Raw genomic sequence first — 18,350 nt, forward strand, 5'->3', positions numbered from 1 at the left:
GGAAAGAGAAATGAACATTGGTAAAATAAACAGAGCATACAGGAAAGTTAAGGAAAATTTTGGGGTACATAAATTAAAATCTAATAATGTGTTAAACAAAGATGGTACACCAATATATAATACGAATGGTAAAGTCGATAGATGGGTGGAATATATTGAAGAGTTATACGGAGGAAATGAATTAGAAAATGGTGTTATAGAGGAAGAAGAGGAAGTTGAGGAGGATGAAATGGGAGAAACAATACTGAGATCTGAATTTAAGAGAGCATTAAAAGATTTAAATGGCAGAAAGGCTCCTGGAATAGACGGAATACCTGTAGAATTACTGCGCAGTGCAGGCGAGGAAGCGATTGATAGATTATATAAGCTGGTGTGTAATATTTATGAAAAAGGGGAAGTTCCGTCAGACTTCAAAAAAAGTGTTATAGTCATGATACCAAAGAAAGCAGGGGCAGATAAATGTGAAGAATACAGAACAATTAGTTTAACTAGTCATGCATCAAAAATCTTAACTAGAATTCTATACAGAAGAATTGAGAGTAGAGTGGAAGAAGTGTTAGGAGAAGACCAATTTGGTTTCAGGAAAACTATAGGAACAATGGAAGCAATTTTAGGCCTCAGATTAATAGTAGAAGAAAGATTAAAGAAAAACAAACCAACATACTTGGCGTTTATAGACTTAGAAAAGGCATTCGATAACGTAAACTGGAATAAAATGTTCAGCATTTAAAAAAAATTAGGGTTCAAATGCAGAGATAGAGGAACAATTGCTAACATGTACAGGAACAGCAACAGTAATAATCGAAGAACATAAGAAAGAAGCCGTAATAAGAAAGGGAGTCCGACAAGGATGTTCCCTATCCCAGTTACTTTTTTAATCTTTACATGGAACTAGCAGTTAATGATGTTAAAGAACAATTTAGATACGGAGTAACAGTAGAAGGTGAAAAGATAAAGATGCTACGGTTTGCTGATGATATAGTAATTCTAGCCAAGAGTAAAAAGGATTTAGAAACAATGAACGGCATAGATGAAGTCCTACGCAAGAACTATCGCATGAAAATAAACAAATACAAAACAAAGTAATGAAATGTAGTAGAAATAACAAAGATGGACCAATGAATGTGAAAATAGGAGGAGAAAAGATTACGGAGGTAGAAGAATTTTGTTATTTGGGAAGTAGAATTACTAAAGATGGACGAAGCAGGAGCGATATAAAATGCCGAATAGTACAAGCGAAACAAGCCTTCAGTCAGAAATATAATTTGTTAACATCAAAAATTAATTTAAATGTCAGGAAAAAATTTTTGAAAGTATATGTTTGGAGTGTCGCTTTATATGGAAGTGAAGCTTGGACAATCGGAGTATCTGAGAAGAAAAGATTAGAAGCTTTTGAAATGTGGTGCTATAGGAGAATGTTAAAAATCAGATGGGTGGATAAAGTGACAAATGAATAGGTATTGTGGCAAATAGATGAAGAAAGAAGCATTTGGAAAAATATAGTTAAAAGAAGAGACAGACTTATAGGCCACATACTAAGGCATCCTGGAATAGTCGCTTTAATATTGGAAGGACAGGTAGAAGGAAAAAATTGTGTAGGCAGGCCACGTTTGGAATATGTAAAACAAATTGTTAGGGATGTAGGATGTAGGGGGTATACTGAAATGAAACGACTAGCACTAGATAGGGAATCTTGGAGAGTTGCATCAAACCAGTCAAATGACTGAAGACAAAAAAAAAATTCATTAATAAAATTATGTCACAATTGTGTTTAACCTGCATCGAGTCAAGTTTTAATTACTAACCTGATAAATATTTAAATACGACAAGTGAATACAATTAACAACTGATCACTCAGAGCTTATTAAAATGAGAGCTCTATCAGTTAAAATATTTCAAACAATTTGAAAGATTTCAAAATATATTTCAGACATTACTGAAGTTTAAAAAAAAACTTTTGCCCTCACACATTAACCATTTATCATTCACACACAATTTAATAAGTCGGAATTAAAATCAATTTTTTATAACAGAACATACTGAAATAGCAACACACACACACACACACAAAGTAATGAAATTAACGAGAGACTAATCCCTGTTTGTTATAATATCCAATAATTATAAATACTTACATGACCCGGATAAAATTCCATTTCTTCTTCTGTCTTCACAGTGTGTAAATCATTTATTTCAAGTTTATTGGTTTTCATGTTAAGATTAAGCTGTGGTGAAACTTTATCACTCAGATTCCTTTAAAAATAACATAAAGAAAGATCTTACAAAAACGTGAAAACTAATTATTATTCAATAAATAATTTTTTTTTATTTTGACTGGAACTTAATAATACCATAACATAATTATATCACATCATCATAAAATAAATTATTAATAGACAAACGAATTATAAGAGAAAAAAAAGACGTGATTAAAAGCTGTACTTATTGTTTATATAAAACTTAAAATAAAAATTACATTTTTATTTTTATTTTAATGTTTTTCATAAAAAAAAAATTACAAATGTACACACATATTAATATATGTAGAATAAAAATAAAGCCTTATTAAGGAATCAAATTCGATAAAACTTAAGGAAAATTTCAAATTCAATTTGTTTGATTCAAAAAATCTAAGAAATTATTATTATTATAATTATTTATTCTAACAAAAGAACTTCAAAAAATTGTTTTATTGGAAATATGAATATTTGAATGAAGCTCACCATCAAGATAAAGAATTATATTCATTCGGTATAGAAACTGAATATAACAGTTTCACGAGGAGAACCTTAGTTTAGATCGAAGAAAATTTAAATCTTATGAGTTAGGTAATAAAATTAAAAAACTGCGTTTATTTTTCATATTTTTTTCTGTCTCAACCGCTTTACAGATTGAATCGATTGTCAAAATAATTTTTGTTTTTTAATTGTAATCATTACTACTCAGCCTTAAAAAAAAAAATTTATCTTACCCGGTGACAGGAATATAGATTTACCAAATAACAATAATAAAATAAATAAGTATAAAATCCTACAGAATAGTCAGGGATAAACACCACAAGTTAATATTACTTTGAGACCGACATAAGTTTAAGATCGTTTGCAGACTATTTGTTTAAACAAGTAAAAGATAAGATAATATAACCTTGTTTTAAATTACAACCCGAGCTTTTAGATCGTACGAACAGTAAACAGAAAAATAAGTTACAATGTAAAGATAGATTTTAGTTGTTTTAATGATTTAATTAATGAAAAAGATTCTAGTTTTATAAATAAATAAATAAAGGGCTATATCCATCAAAAAATAACATTAATGATGTTTTCATTATCGATAAACTGAATAAAGGAATTGAAAATGCCAAAAATACTGCAGACTATTAAATTTCTTTAAAGCTAAGCCTTGGTCAATTAAAAACATAACCCTACTTCTTTTATTAACTAAAAAAGTGAATTAAATTAAATGATAAATTATCCGGACGTCGATGTTTAAATAAGCGATTAAATAAGTATTACAAAAGATAAAACAAACTTAATACTTAAAATTTTTAGAACAGATTAAACAATAAACTGTTATACAGAAAATATAAAATCAAAATACTAAAGAATAAGGGTATGACAGATGAGCAGAGAAAGTTATGAATCACCTAGTGAATTTTTTATTAGAGTTCGGCAATAAAATAGATATACACTGAATGCAATATTGACTATTTAAGCGACAGAAATAATCCTTTATAGATAATTAGATGAAACAATAATCTGTGAGCACACAAGTAGGCGCAATATAAAAAGTATTATTTTTCCTTAAAAGATCATAGGTTGTTGATGCAGGGAAAGCGATATAGCTTTGGTAAATATCTTTTATTTAAATAGCGATTTATCGATTTTAATACCGTTCAGTAAAACAACTCACTTTAAAATGTAATTAGCGCTTATAATACCAGGATAATGTGTTGTTACCCAAATATTATAAAATGTATAGTTAAGAATTAAACATGAGTAACTTGTTATATTATCAGTATTATTTAATGAAGATGATTTGAGAACTGAAATACTTCCTGTGTTGTAGAGGGCATTATTTGCTTTCTCATGGCTCCAATTTAACAGTCTTGTGTGTTAATTACCGTCTGGTGGTTCATAAGGTTGTGGTTGTCACTACTATTATATATTTCTCTGACTGAACGTCTTTCTATGTCATATTTTAAAATTAATAAACTATTTTTTTATAAATTAACATATTTACGTTAAATTATGATTTTGTTTAGGCTAATGATCTTCATTTTCACTCGATGAATTATGTTAACAGTCGATTTATCATACAACAATATTTCAGCGATCGATCTTCAGCCGATGGAATTACTTGCACTTCCACAATATGAATCGAATTCATCGACTTCACACCGTTACAAAACATTAGAAGATGATAGCGCTAGAATTAATCCGATCGGAAATCCATTATTATGCGACTGTAGAAATTATCACCTTAAAAGGTTTTTGAGGGAACTCTAACAACAGAAGTTTATTATTTTATCGATATCGTTTCAAATAATCTAACATGTTCTGGACCAAAGCAATTAGAAGGTTCGTACTAGAATACAGTGCCATCAAAACTTCTAACGTGTGAATCAAGTCAAATAATAAACGAATCTAGTACTATACATCCAAAAGAATGTAAATGTTTCTACCGTCCACAAGATGAAGGCTTGATTATCGATTGCACCGAACTAAGGATAAAAACTCTCCCTCGAACATTTCTTCTTGGAACATTACAATTCTACACTAAATCGTATAAAAATGTTAATCATACCGAGCTATATTTAGCAAGAAATTATTTATCATCACTGCCACTAGAATTAGATGAAGTTTTAAGTATATCACGACTTTATCTCTCCTCAAAAACATTTCACAAATAACTTTGACCGGCTTATTGCCTAATATAACAGTAAGTATCAGAATAAATTACTTTAAGTATAGCCATAATGATTGCACATTTAATAATAAATATTTTATTTAATGATTTTCACACTTGTTGACTATAAAATACAATAATTAAGACAAATTTTACTAAAATTATTTTAAGTAATGATTAAGATTTGCGGACAGACAGACACACACACACACACACAGAGTGAGAGGTGGAAAGAGAGAGATCAAACAAGCTCCAACAAAAATATCTTCACCACCGTAATATGCTTTTACATTCACAGAAGTTAGTGATTATGTTAAGAACAAAGAGTGTAATTTCAGTTCTGTTCACAAGTTTGTATTACCATCTTTTCAGAAATATGAAGCGACCTGGTTTATTTTAAAAACATTTTTAATCTTTCTGTGACTAATACTGCCTCAACAATAATGTTTAAATATTAATCGATCTTTAACTATACTATCGGGCGTATTTCCATACCGTTTGAATATTTACTTCTAATGAACATCTCGAGAAGGATTTTTTATTTCATTAAGTGAACTCTTAGTTCCGATATAATTATTGAAAATTTCATTCGGTCTGTGCTAGATAATATTAACTGTATTTTCTCAAGAGTTTTAAAAATAATTTAATAATCAAGAACAACGATTTTTAAAAGTTATGTCAACAGCTAGGTATCAACAATATTTACGGAAAGGTTTGTCACCCGTAATAGTTGAAGCAGAAAGCAGCAGTACCTTGTATATTTGAAAATATCTATTTATTTATTTTTCTTTAAAATGATATTTTAAAAAAGGGAAATACGGTACTTGTTTGTTATTGCGCCGCCACTTTTTTCAGTTTTTTATGGACTTCTTCAGATTTCATGAGAGAATGAATGTAATTTAAGGTAGAAAAAGTACATCTTTTAATGAAAAATAAAAGTTACAAAACCAGAAGTTTACTATTTTTTGAACAAACATGAGAGTTTCTTGTACAATTAGTAGCTCTCTTCAGCCGTACCTTTCAAAGTTTGTTCTTTCTCATTTAACTGATATTTCAAAAAGGACACAACCCTAAAATTAAGAAAGTAGAAGTCACGCATAGGTAAATTTTATTTCTCCCTATACGACAGCTGGCAACACCGTACTCAAGTTTGAAATGTCTTTCTTATGCACTAGTGCTATACCGGTATATGTTTGTCTATTATGTTAACTATGTCGTTTTCCAAGGACAAATATGTGTTTATTGTTGAAATTTATTGTGCATATAAATCTTACAAATGAGTGAAAAATTTGAGTCGGATAAAATATTCCAACTCTTCAATTCCTAATAAGTTGACAATATCGTGTTTGATTAATAGGAGTGTACACGATCGGAAAAGTACGGGTCAACCATCACTGTTAACAATAGAAGTTCTGGAAGGTGTTAAAGAACGTTTGACTCGCTCACCCGGAAGATCTCTCAGAAAGTTATCTCCATTGACTGGGCTATCACTGCTTACAGCTTTCAGTGCTACTAAAAAATTACAATTACATACTTATTGCATCGGTGTCGTTTAAGAACTGAAACAAGTATACCGTTTACAATATTGTCAGTTTCGTTCTCTTACTAAAGACAACGGTATTGAAATTTTGGACTGTGTTTATTTCAGCGACAAATCATGTTTATTGCAGTATTAAATTTACACGAACAAGAATGTTGATTTCAGCAGGATAATGCAATGTGTAATACTGGTAATGAAACGCTGAATATGTTGCGGGAATTTTTTGGCCATTGTCTAAGTGTTATGACCTCCAAGATCCCCAGAGCTTACACTAGCAGATGTTTTTCTTTGGTAATATTTAAAAAGTGTAGTTTAAAAATATCCTCGTACACTTGACAAATTGAAAGCTAATATTTAAAGTGAAATTTCAAACATTACGAAAAGCGGGTACAAATGTTATGAAAAGTGTAGGAACCTGCATTGGGATCACAGGAAATCATTTTGAAAATCTATTGTAAAGTTATTAAAGGTAATTTGAATATTGCTGTATAAGTATTTTATTAACATTAATATCTTTGTAATAAATTCATGTCGTCAGACAAAGGGGGTTGATCCTTTTTGAAATACCTGTTTTATAAATATATATATATATATATATATATACACACACATATATATATATATATACACACACATATATATATATATATACACACACACACATATATATATGTGTGTGTGTGTGTGTGTGTGTGAACCTCTGGGGTGGAGTTATAGTATCTCAGCCTTTCATCTGAAAGAATTTCCATTTTATACCCCAGTGTAAAAGTTTTGGGTTTAAATGGTGAATTAATCATCAATTGGTTGATATTTCAACTGATCACATATTATTTTATTAAAAACTATTTTTTTCTGTTCATAGATCTTAGAACTGGACCGCAACAACATGACATACCTGGAAGCAGACTCGATAAAATTTTTAAGCGATGCACACCAATTACAACAAATTTCCTTATATAACAATCCTTGGGCCTGTGACTGTCAGTCAAAGGACTTCTTAAGCTTCATTCAAAATCATTTTGTAAAAGTAAGAATCGTTTCAGATTATTTCTTTGTCTCCAATTTTAACAATTATTACAGATCATGAAGTCCTAAAATACCATAAGTTACCTGCAGCAGGTTGTGACGGTATTTATCTTACTAGTTAGTGATTTCAGACAGATTAGTTTTTACTAGAGACCGGATTATATGCGACATAAAAAGCTTGAAGTATGCGTGCAAATATGCATGAAAAATGCTTAAAATATGCATAAAAGTGTCAAAATATACAACTTTAAATAATAATAAAAATAGTAATTTTTAACTTTATTTCAAAATCAGCATACAATTAGTAAGTAGTTGAATAACATATCGATAAATTCAATAATTAACAATTAGTTAACATTTTGTTACTTTTGTAAACACAATCAGAGGTATTGTTTCGCTGCTGCTAAGTGTGCTCTAAGAGGCATGTCGCTAATAGGTTTGGCCAGCTACAACATAAGATTTCATTTATTAACAAGGTACCTTAATGAAAAATATTGTAGTAAATATACTGAAAATATGCATCATCACTAGATTTTAAGGAAAAGTTGCTTTTATAGGTACAGATTTTCAAAATTTCCGGCTTAGACATGAATCCCAAACCTATGGCGCATATGGAGAGTTAACATAGAAACATACACTGCCTAGGAATATCTCTTTTCAAAAGAAATTTAACAAGGCAGCAAAATATACCGGTACTAAGTATCGATAAAGATGATCTCATAAAAGATTCAGATCCTAATTCATCCCCACCGGCAAACAGTTTCATCGACCAAACTTCTATTTGAAATCGATGTTGTATTCTCCATTTGACAGTACTATTAATGAACTTTATGATATTTCTCGTTTTATGTAATAGTATTAAAACTAAAAAAATTTTTTTTTTAGGGAACAATTTGAAAGTGATTTGCGGAAAATTACGGCAGTTATCTTATCCACGAGAAAGTGAAATATATATACATATATATATATATATATATATGCTTTTGAGCTGACAGTGGCTTTGGAGTCTGGAGGATGTGAAACGCGAAGATATATCGAAACTTTCCCTCGAATCATGGTATCCATTACAATAGGTAGCTTTCTAATGAAATCTACTTAATAGCTTACCTACCTTCCAACACATTATGTATATACTACTTGGAATTCAGAATAAAATTAATCTGTTTATCTTATTTATTCAACTAGTTTAGAGGAACATATATCAAGACTTGAACATATTTTTGATCGATTTAATATTATACGCTATATATTTGATCCGCTAATATTATACCTCGCATTTAAAAATACATATCTAAAATTATACAAATGTGAAATTCGTTTAAAAACAAATCGTGAAAGAATTCCTTTAAGTTTAGAAATGAATTTGATTCCAACACCTAAACCATTGAAAGTACTTCATATCGACAGCGTTTTTTTTTTTTTTAAAAAAACAAACGTTTTTGTCAATTTAGATAGTATTTTAGGTATACACAAGTATAACGGATTGAAATATCACAATCGACCGAAGCAGCTGATAAATTATTAAATTAATTAACTCATTATAAAATACCTGAAAAAATTATTTCTAATAATGACACCGAATTCAATAATTAAAAAAATAATGCGGATATATAAAAATAAAATATATTTTAGAAACAAAACATCCATCATCAACGTGAAAGTTTTCAGTCTACGCTAATTGAACATATTAGAATCTTTAACCAACGACAAGAAGTAAAAAATGAAAGTATTAAAAATAAAATAAATATGCAGTTATTGCGTATAACAGTAGCGTTTATTCTGTTACCAAATTAAAACGGTTTGAAAATTTTACGGACATAACCCGACTTCATTATTAGAAGCTGATATACAGCAGCAGGTAATAAACGATTACATTAGCAATCATAAAGAAAAGGTGAAAAAATTGCATAAACAAGTAAAGGAAACTAATGAAATAAAAAAAAAAATTAAAAATTCAAGGAAAAATAAATATAAATAAAGATTTACTGGATATCCCACCTGATGTTTATATCAAGACTCTCCAAAAACGAAGTAAAGCGAAAAATAGATAGGATGAAGGAAAAGTAAGTTCAGTGAAAAACAGCAGAAATAGATGAACGACGTATAATAAAAAAATCAAAATACATTTAACGACCTCGAAAGGTTAAACAAATACAACAGAAAAATCGGAATCAGAAACAAAATACAATCAGAAAAAAATACAGAAACTAATCGGTATTTGAATTCTCTTGTAGGTCCTCCTGTTCCTAAATGAATTCATCCTGGAGCAGCTGAAATTAATTCGTAAATGATCCCGATAGAATTGGATTTAGCCAAATTAGAAGCCTCTTTCCGTACATTTATTCATTATTATGGATAAAGTTTTAAATCATTTATAAAATTTGAATAATGTTTCTGAATATGTATTAAATTTCTTTTAATCATAACTTTTAATTATAAATTCTATAATGTAAGTAAAAATAGTAATAAGTCTAGAGATAGAAGTATTATTCGTACAAAAATGTTAATAAATGAATAGTTAAAAATAGTCTTAGTAAGTAATTAAGTAAATAAAAGAGGAATTGTTAATGGTCTCGGTTCGATTGTTAAATTCTTTACTACCAATTTAGATGCTATGATGGAGAAAAATATAAAAAATTGTTAGAAGAAATAAAACAAGATATTGTAAATCAGATTAATTACCGGTACTCTGTTAGTACAAATATTATTAGTTTCATAAAACAGTTATATAATTGAAGATAATTTTATGGAATTACGTGTAATACGTAAATGATTTTGTTGACTTAGAAAAATTAAGAAATTTTGTGTATCTATATGTAAAAAAATTAATTTGTAAAATAAAGTATTTTTTTCAAAAATATTATTCGTTAAAAGAAATAACTTATATAAATAGAAAAGATAATTGCCTAATTTTACATCCAGTATCCAAAATATAAAATTTTGAAAAATGTAAAATAATTATACACCTTTATCCACTGTTACAAAATTTATTTGAGTTTATTTAAATATTTCTCCAAATTATGAATTCGTGTCTGCTACTTTCAAGATGTTACAATGACTGTGAATGTTTATTTTATAATGATCACTATGATACAGAATTTATAAATATATAATTGTTTAATTTTTAACTTTATTTCATTGTTTTTTTTTTTAATTATTTTTACTTGCAATGTACAATTTTTTACTTCTGTTCAAATAAAGCAGTTAAGAACGTGCCTTTGATAATTGCACCTGCGGTTAAAGGTGTAGTCCAAATACTGAAAACTTAACCTAGATCAGTAACCAAATAAATTTTAATATAACAGTTTTAAAATTAGCCCACCGTGTTGGTCTAGCGGTGAACTAGTCTTCGCAGATCAGCTGATTTCAAAATCGAGAGTTCTAAGGTCGTGGATTCCGGTGTACTTTGGCGAGTTGGGTTTCAATTAACCACACATCTCAGGAACGGTCGAGCTGACACTGTACAAGACTAAACTCATTCATCTTCTAAAGTAATAATATTACGTGGTTCCGGAGGCTAAACAGAAAAAGAAAAAAAAATTTAATGATTATTTTTTTACATAAAAAGTTTAAAAAATAGGTTGTGTTTCAATCGCTACCGAGATACATATTATTCGATAAGACTGTCTACTACTCCTTCCTCTAATAATCCTACTGGATTTGGATTCACCGTTGATAATCGTGTACATATTGCTCGTGAAAAAAGTAAAAACCTACTTTTTGCTAGGAGAGGTTTGTACCACTCGGTCCTGAGTTCGATTCCGGCTTGATTTCATGATTATTTTGTACTTACAAAATTTTGTTACATTAATCTAGTTTACTTTATCTAGTGAAAGGTTATCTTAAAATAAACCGGCTTCTCTCTTTTTATTGTACTCGTACTTAAAATAAGTTATTTTATTCTGAAATCTTACAGAGCAAATTTTTATCTAGCGGACCCGGCATTAAATTTGTTTGTACGAATTAAATAAATTATTGTATTATATTTGACAAATTATATTATGAAAATGATAAAATATATAATATTAATTCTCTATTACTTTCCTTTATTTCTTCTTATGACTTCCAAAATGTTTACTACAGTTTAAACCTCAAATATATCATTACTATATACATTTTTTTAAAACCGTGTAAATACATAACCTAAAACTTCTTTAACTAGATTTAACTATATCGAATGTCTAGATATAGACATTCGAAAAGACAAATTTAGAACAAAACTTTTGGCTAAATTTTTGTCGAAAAAAAGTTAATAATAAGTCTGACCATCGAACATAAAACCGACCGCTTTGATCGGTTTCAATGAAGGTTTCAAGAAAAGTGAGAAAATATTTGTAAAGTATTTCATACTAAACAACAAAGGCAATTTATCTTTCTAAAATAGATAGCTAATTTATTAATCACAAAATGTAGACACAGGCAAAAGGTTTTGTTATTAACAGAAATCTAAACAAAAAAACAGAACTTCATTAGAATATTGATACCCAAAATAATAAGTGGAGCACATTTAAATAGAAATACATAAATAAAACGTTTAGTCTACAAAAGATTCAGCAAAACACCTGTTCTAGTGTATCGGAACTTACTTGAAAGCAAATTATTTTAGTTACATATTTTTATAAAGTAATCTGTACTTAATTTTAATTAAAATAACAAGAATAAAAATATATTTGACTAACCTAAAAATAATGATTTTTGCCAAAACAAAATGGAAATCGTTTAGTTCATTAAATTCCCATAAGTTAACCAATAATCACATTATTTGTGTACCATTTTTCTTATTACAAAATATTATTATTTGAAAGAACTTACCTAGTTTACACGTAGAATTATTTTCTAAACGGTTGTCTTGATTCACGTAAAATACAAATAATCAAAATTTGATACGATTTTTAAAACATTACAGAAAATTTTTAAAACACTTACAGAAGAGAAATAAAACATTATTTACTGTATGACAAAGTTATTCGTTAACAACACTTTTAATAGATTAATAAATTACCAGAAATAAAATGTAAGCTAATATTATTATTATGTAAGATTTGTTTATTTTTTCTACATCGCTGAATATAATGGAAACAGCTAATAATATAAACAAATATAGTTTTTCATCAACTTAACACACATTTTGACACACGCAGTTTGATGAATTTCGACACGAACCAAGAGATCGAGAGTCAAACGAGGGGAGAGAGTCTCTGCACTCTCCCCCCCCCCCATCGTAATATACGGAGAATCTTAATACGAAGCTTATATAAGAAATAATTCTAACATTAGGTATTGACAGGTGCGCTACGCTGCCAATTAACCTGATTTTTACTTACCCCTTCACCCCTTGCCTGCCAAAATCGGCATCAAGTAAGTCGCAGCGTTGCGTTTTCTACTTATAACACATTTGCCTCAACCGGTAAGATGAAAAAAATTTTTTTTTATTTTTACTGTAAAATTTTTTAATTTATTTTTTTAATTTTATTAGTGTTAAAACTAAAAAAATCAAACTTAATAACTTTTTTATTTTAATTTTTACGTTTAATACAGTTAGTAAAATAATCACTGATTTTAAACATCCGACCTCTTGGTTAACTGGACTTACATATTTTATTTATCCGTAAAATTTACATAAATTATTGCTTGTTATAGTATTCGAATTATTTGAGAGATTTTCGTGTTAGAAGATAGAGATTAAATATAATCTGAGATTACTGTTTATTAAAACGTAGATTATTCGGACCCCCATATCTCAAACATTATGTGACAAAAGCGGTGACAAATCTAAGAGAAAAATAATTATTAAAATGCTGAAAAAAATCGCTTGTTGAACCATTTATAGACAAAATTTACATTAGAAAAATTGAACGTTGTAACGATCAAATCGAATCTAAATTTACTTATTTTTTTATAAGGACTAGCATGCAATTAGTAATATCTCTAAGTGTTATTGCGCTTATTTGTATTACAGATGTGCTGGGCTGTACTGTGAAATACGGTAGTCGACTTGATATGAGGTAAATTTGGAAATAATCGTTTTATATCGTAATCCCCATGTATTAAAAAAATATTCATTAATATTTTTTTATCATATGTATTAAAAGAAATGATCCTGTTGTGTTTTTCTGATTGGTTACTCAAGAGGATACGGTCTAATTGTGTTGCAACTATAAATTATTTAAGTAAATTGAATACTAGTAAAAAGAAATAATTGAAAACCTTACTACCGTTTGGATTCCTTGGTTACGTTCCTTTGTTAACGTGTATATACGTTTTAAAATTTGGTTTCAATTATTTTTTATGATTATAAGTTATCAAATGTTTAAAAAAATTAATATTAAACTGTCGGTCGGTGGCTTGTTCTGAGAGAGATGCATTGTAGGAAGAACAGTTTAGATGTTGTGGTTATTTTCACAATTTAGTTCTGGCGGTTGAAGAAATTAGTTGTTGAGGGGTAGGTTGTAGGGGTGGGGCGAGACTGAAATTACGTGCGTGCGGAGAATGAACCGTATGGATCCAGCGGCCATCTTGGGTTGATTGCACAGTTTCGTTTAGATTCTCATGTCTGTGGTCAGACTTAACTATTAATATTATATCTTATACGTTTATTTTAGATAACCCTCGTTGTTGGTCGAGGTAAGCATTTTTTATATATATTATCTTAATGTAGATTAAAATAAGGGTTATTATTTTTGTTTGGCTATTGTATCCAAACTTATCACGTAGTGAATTTTAAAATACAATTTGCACTCCTATTTTTACAAAATAAATTAACTATATCGTATACGCAACCGTTTCTGACCTTGTTTTCTATTTATAATACGGGCGAAATAATATCTCAAAAATAAACAAACAGAAACAAATTACGCGACTGGTTATAAATTTTAGGCTAATCTAGCAATAAAATAATTAACCGAGGAAATAAAATTATTTCACGATCTAAACGTACTGAACTTACTTATTAAAATTAATATGAAGCAGCAAATTTATTATGTACCTTACTGAGGTATTACACCAAAACAGGTTAGATTAATTAACATATTTTGGTCCTCTGACCAGGGATATATTGAAGGTTCTACAATTCAATACTTAATTCATAATTAATACCAGGCAAAGGATACTGGTAGTATTGCAACAATTCATAACAAAAGCAATTGCTATACAAAGAGGGTACTTTCATTAACTTAATTTAATTGTGGAATAATTTCTTCAGCTATCCAAAATTGTTTAAACTGGGATAGTGAGCACAATCATGTTTTTGGTATTTTAAGGTAGTTGAAACAAGTTTTACAAATTCCATTGGTTTCAAGATATTATGGAGATTTTAATGTCTTCTATTCATTAACAATAAACAGAAATTAAATTAACAAATACCTTTTTATGATGAAATATTATTTTTATTATCAAATATTAATGTAAGGTTTTTATTGAATTTACCATTTTGTTTCAATTAATCATTTTCAACTGGTTATGAAGAATGATAGAAACATCAAAGAAAATAATTTCATCAATATTGGTCTGCTTATTTATTTAGAAAACAATAAAGAAAAAACATTCTTTGGAAATTCAATATGGGCAAAGAACAGTTAATAATGAATTAAGTTTATAAGGTCAACAATTAAGTATAAACCTGATCTACTATTCATTTATACACCAGTATGCCAAATAATTTATTAAAAGTTGAATATCATTCATTTTATGGGTTACAGAGCGATGACCTAACAACGAATATTCTAATGCATATAAGAGTTTGGTACTTAAACGTATTAACGCCACCGCAGCTACAGCTGCTGTTTAGGTTATCTTGACTTTGTGTACTGACAAATCGTACGTATATCAAAATAACCTAACTAAATATAACCTTCGCTCGCCAACCTCTTGTAATTAACATTAGATATGCATAATATATACAACTTATTAATAATATAACCTTAATGCTATAGCACCGAAATTCAATTAATGTTAATCTACCGAAATCCAATTGACTACTTTGTTTTTAAATAAAGCTGTGGCGTAGGTGGTGTAGGTTATATTTAGTTAGGTTATTTTGATATACGTATGATTTGCCAGTACACGAAGTCAACATAACCTAAAGCAGCTGTAGCTGCGATGGCGTTAATACGTAAGTACCAAGATTTTTGACAGGTTATTTTCAGTGTTCAATAAAGATCTCAAATGACTATGAAAAGCTAAAGTAAAGAGATGTTCACATCAATCTAGGATTTAAAATATGAAATAGGTGCTGTGTTGCAAGACATTGTTGCAACACAGCTTGAATTGAAATTCTATTTCAAATGGAGTATCTTCTATTAGATTAAGTTAAAACAAAGAAAGCAGTTTATTTAAATTTATCAATTATATCTGTTCATCTATTAAGCAGTGTAAATTTAATTGCAGTTTGATCATAAGCAATTTCTTAATGATACATCATTTGCTGTTATTAGAAATTATGATATGCTTCAAAGATTTCTTAATGTGGATTCTAGTTATGACATGTATTATAAATTTGACATTATAATTAATAATTTGTGACTAATTATAATTTATAATTTTTGACATTATTAATGATTAAGTTTTATTAGTATCGTGTCAAAGATTTATTGATTATATTAACAGGACATCACATAATTGTAGATTTTAGATTAGAGTGATCAAACAATCTTTAATAGTATAGAGATGATCTGATTATAATTGAATGTTATTTTGGTAAATTTGGAAGTTTGCTAGGCACTTTCAATAATGAATCTTTTGATTTCTTATTTATAAATAATACTGTGATTCAGTCTGTGAAATTTTGAAATTCTTCTTGGCACGCAGGTGTTTAGAATCCTGATCAATTCTTGTCATGCTTTTTATGTTTCATTACTAAGGCTTATCTCAAGCTTTGTCTTTCTAACAAAGCTATCCATCTGGAATTACTATCTGATTTTACTTCAGTTATTTATTGCAACCTTTAAATTGATTCATATCAATTAGCAGTATACCTACTCAAGTCTTTTCTCACAACAGTTCTGACAAAATTTATTATTCATAATATAATTATTGATCATTATCATTGAAACTGTTTGTATACAGCTATTCCAGCTGCGGTGTAATACATTGGTTGTGGTAGTAGCATACACTAATTGCCAGATAAATTATGGATAATTTACTTAATTCACTTACACATAAGAATAGTAGAATAATCTTTGTAATAATGTACATAATAAATATATTCTTGCACACTTGTACCTACAATCTATAACATGATGCAGGAGGTGTATCCGTGACGTAGTTTATGATACAGGAGTTGTGTCCAATGGTCTGAATAACCATGATGCCATTGGATAAATTGTAAATAATGACTTATTGCACATTTAGTGACTTATCGCACCTAAGTTGTACCTATAATCTTATAGCGACTTAGGATTTCATTAAATATGTTGTTCGTGATGCAGTAATGTGTCCAGTGGTCTGTGAATAGTCATGGTGCCATTGGATAGAAAGTGTAAATAATGACTAATTGCACATTAACAGAACAAATAAATTACAATAATAAATATATTAACTAAATTATTTTAATATTCTCAATCGGTAACATGTCTGGGTCTCTATGATCTGTAGAAACAGCAGAAATGGGAAGAGAATTAGACAGGCTTAAACCTGCATTTAATTGTTTGTCCTATAACACAACATAGATATTTCACGCTTTTAATTGTGCTCTCCCGTAAGCCACCAAAATGGGCCGACAAGGGTGGAATGAATGACCAAGATATGTTTTGTTTGGATGAAAAGATGAATGTTTGATTTTAGATTTTCTGAATTTAAGAATTTAAATAGGTCTTACAAAATATTCTTTGCAGAACGGATGGACCATTATCGGAAAAGATTTTGGTAGGAATACCTCTTTGTCTATGAATGACTAGTCAAATCAGTGAAAGAAGACAGAATGGATGGAAACTTACTACTCAAAGAGAAATGATTTTACTTTGTTTTCATTTGATATTTGAATTCTATATATGTTATAATTCTAAGTGCAAAATGTTAATCTGGAGATTCACACCACAAAATGAGTGTATCAATGGAGTATCATTAAGAGAAATCAATTAGTTTTTACCTTGCATAAAGGCTTAATATTCCCCTTTAAGATAAGAATTGTTGCAATATATATATCTAGCCGGAGTTGGCAAAATAAGATTTAAATAAAATCGGGCTCAGATTAAAATATAAGTATAAACAAATTAGTTAATATATTATTTATGCCTGAAATAGGTAAATCTTTATAGAGGAAGTCCCGATTTGTGAGCAAACATATGTGCAAAAGTTTGACTGCCTGAGTCAAACAAGACTACACATATGAGAACTTAAAATCAGTTTTATCGGTATGAACGAGTGTGTTTTCTTTTAGTCTCTTCATTCGTCGGATAAATAAAAAAATTTACAGCATTTTTTTAACTGATGATCAAGCTTTCAAAATTGATTCTTGTTCCAATATTGGATTGTAGTACTTATAAGATTTTCCAGGATGTGTCTGTCATCTGGTCTCAAATTCTAGGAACTCTTGAAGATTTGGACAGCTCTTATTTGATAATCTTTCCTTCCATAGTCTGCCAGAATTATAAACTATCTTTGAGGTTAGAAATTGAATTACAATGAATTCCAATTTAACCGTTAGTTTCATTGCTTCAAGTGAGTTGACAAATGAAGAAATGCGATTCGCTTTTCATTGTTGTATGTTATCAATAAGTTGTGATTTTATAATTCTCATTTGTTAATTGGAAGATTTTTAGCAACGGCTAAAGCTTTCATCTCTTAGCAACAATTATAAATAATGTAATTTTTGAATGTTTAATCTTTTTGAGTGTGGATTAAGTCATTAAATATTAAGAATATCGCGTTTAAACAACGGTAA

General features: G+C 28.9%; 1 protein-coding gene and 1 pseudogene across 2 annotated transcripts in view; one reads left to right on the forward strand and one right to left on the reverse strand.

The window, feature by feature from the left end:
• LOC142321330 (uncharacterized) overlaps positions 1 to 13,816 on the reverse strand; it is a 44,724-nt gene extending 30,908 nt beyond the window's left edge. The window contains exons 1-3 of one of the 2 annotated variants that reach the window (XM_075359322.1): positions 13,687 to 13,816; positions 10,794 to 10,988; positions 2,136 to 2,253 (exon numbers count right to left, since the gene is read on the reverse strand). In XM_075359322.1, coding sequence (XP_075215437.1) covers positions 2,136 to 2,213 — 78 coding nt within the window. In that variant the 5' untranslated portion in view covers positions 2,214 to 2,253; positions 10,794 to 10,988; positions 13,687 to 13,816. Of the gene's footprint in view, positions 1 to 2,135; positions 2,254 to 10,793; positions 10,989 to 12,283; positions 12,579 to 13,686 lie in introns of those variants that run through there. The other variant, XM_075359321.1, reaches the window with a different exon arrangement.
• LOC142320785 (heat shock 70 kDa protein 4-like) overlaps positions 8,829 to 18,350 on the forward strand; it is a 60,950-nt pseudogene continuing 51,428 nt past the window's right edge.

This window comes from Lycorma delicatula, chromosome 3, assembly GCF_047948215.1.
Source record: "Lycorma delicatula isolate Av1 chromosome 3, ASM4794821v1, whole genome shotgun sequence".
Lineage (NCBI taxonomy): Eukaryota > Metazoa > Arthropoda > Insecta > Hemiptera > Fulgoridae > Lycorma > Lycorma delicatula.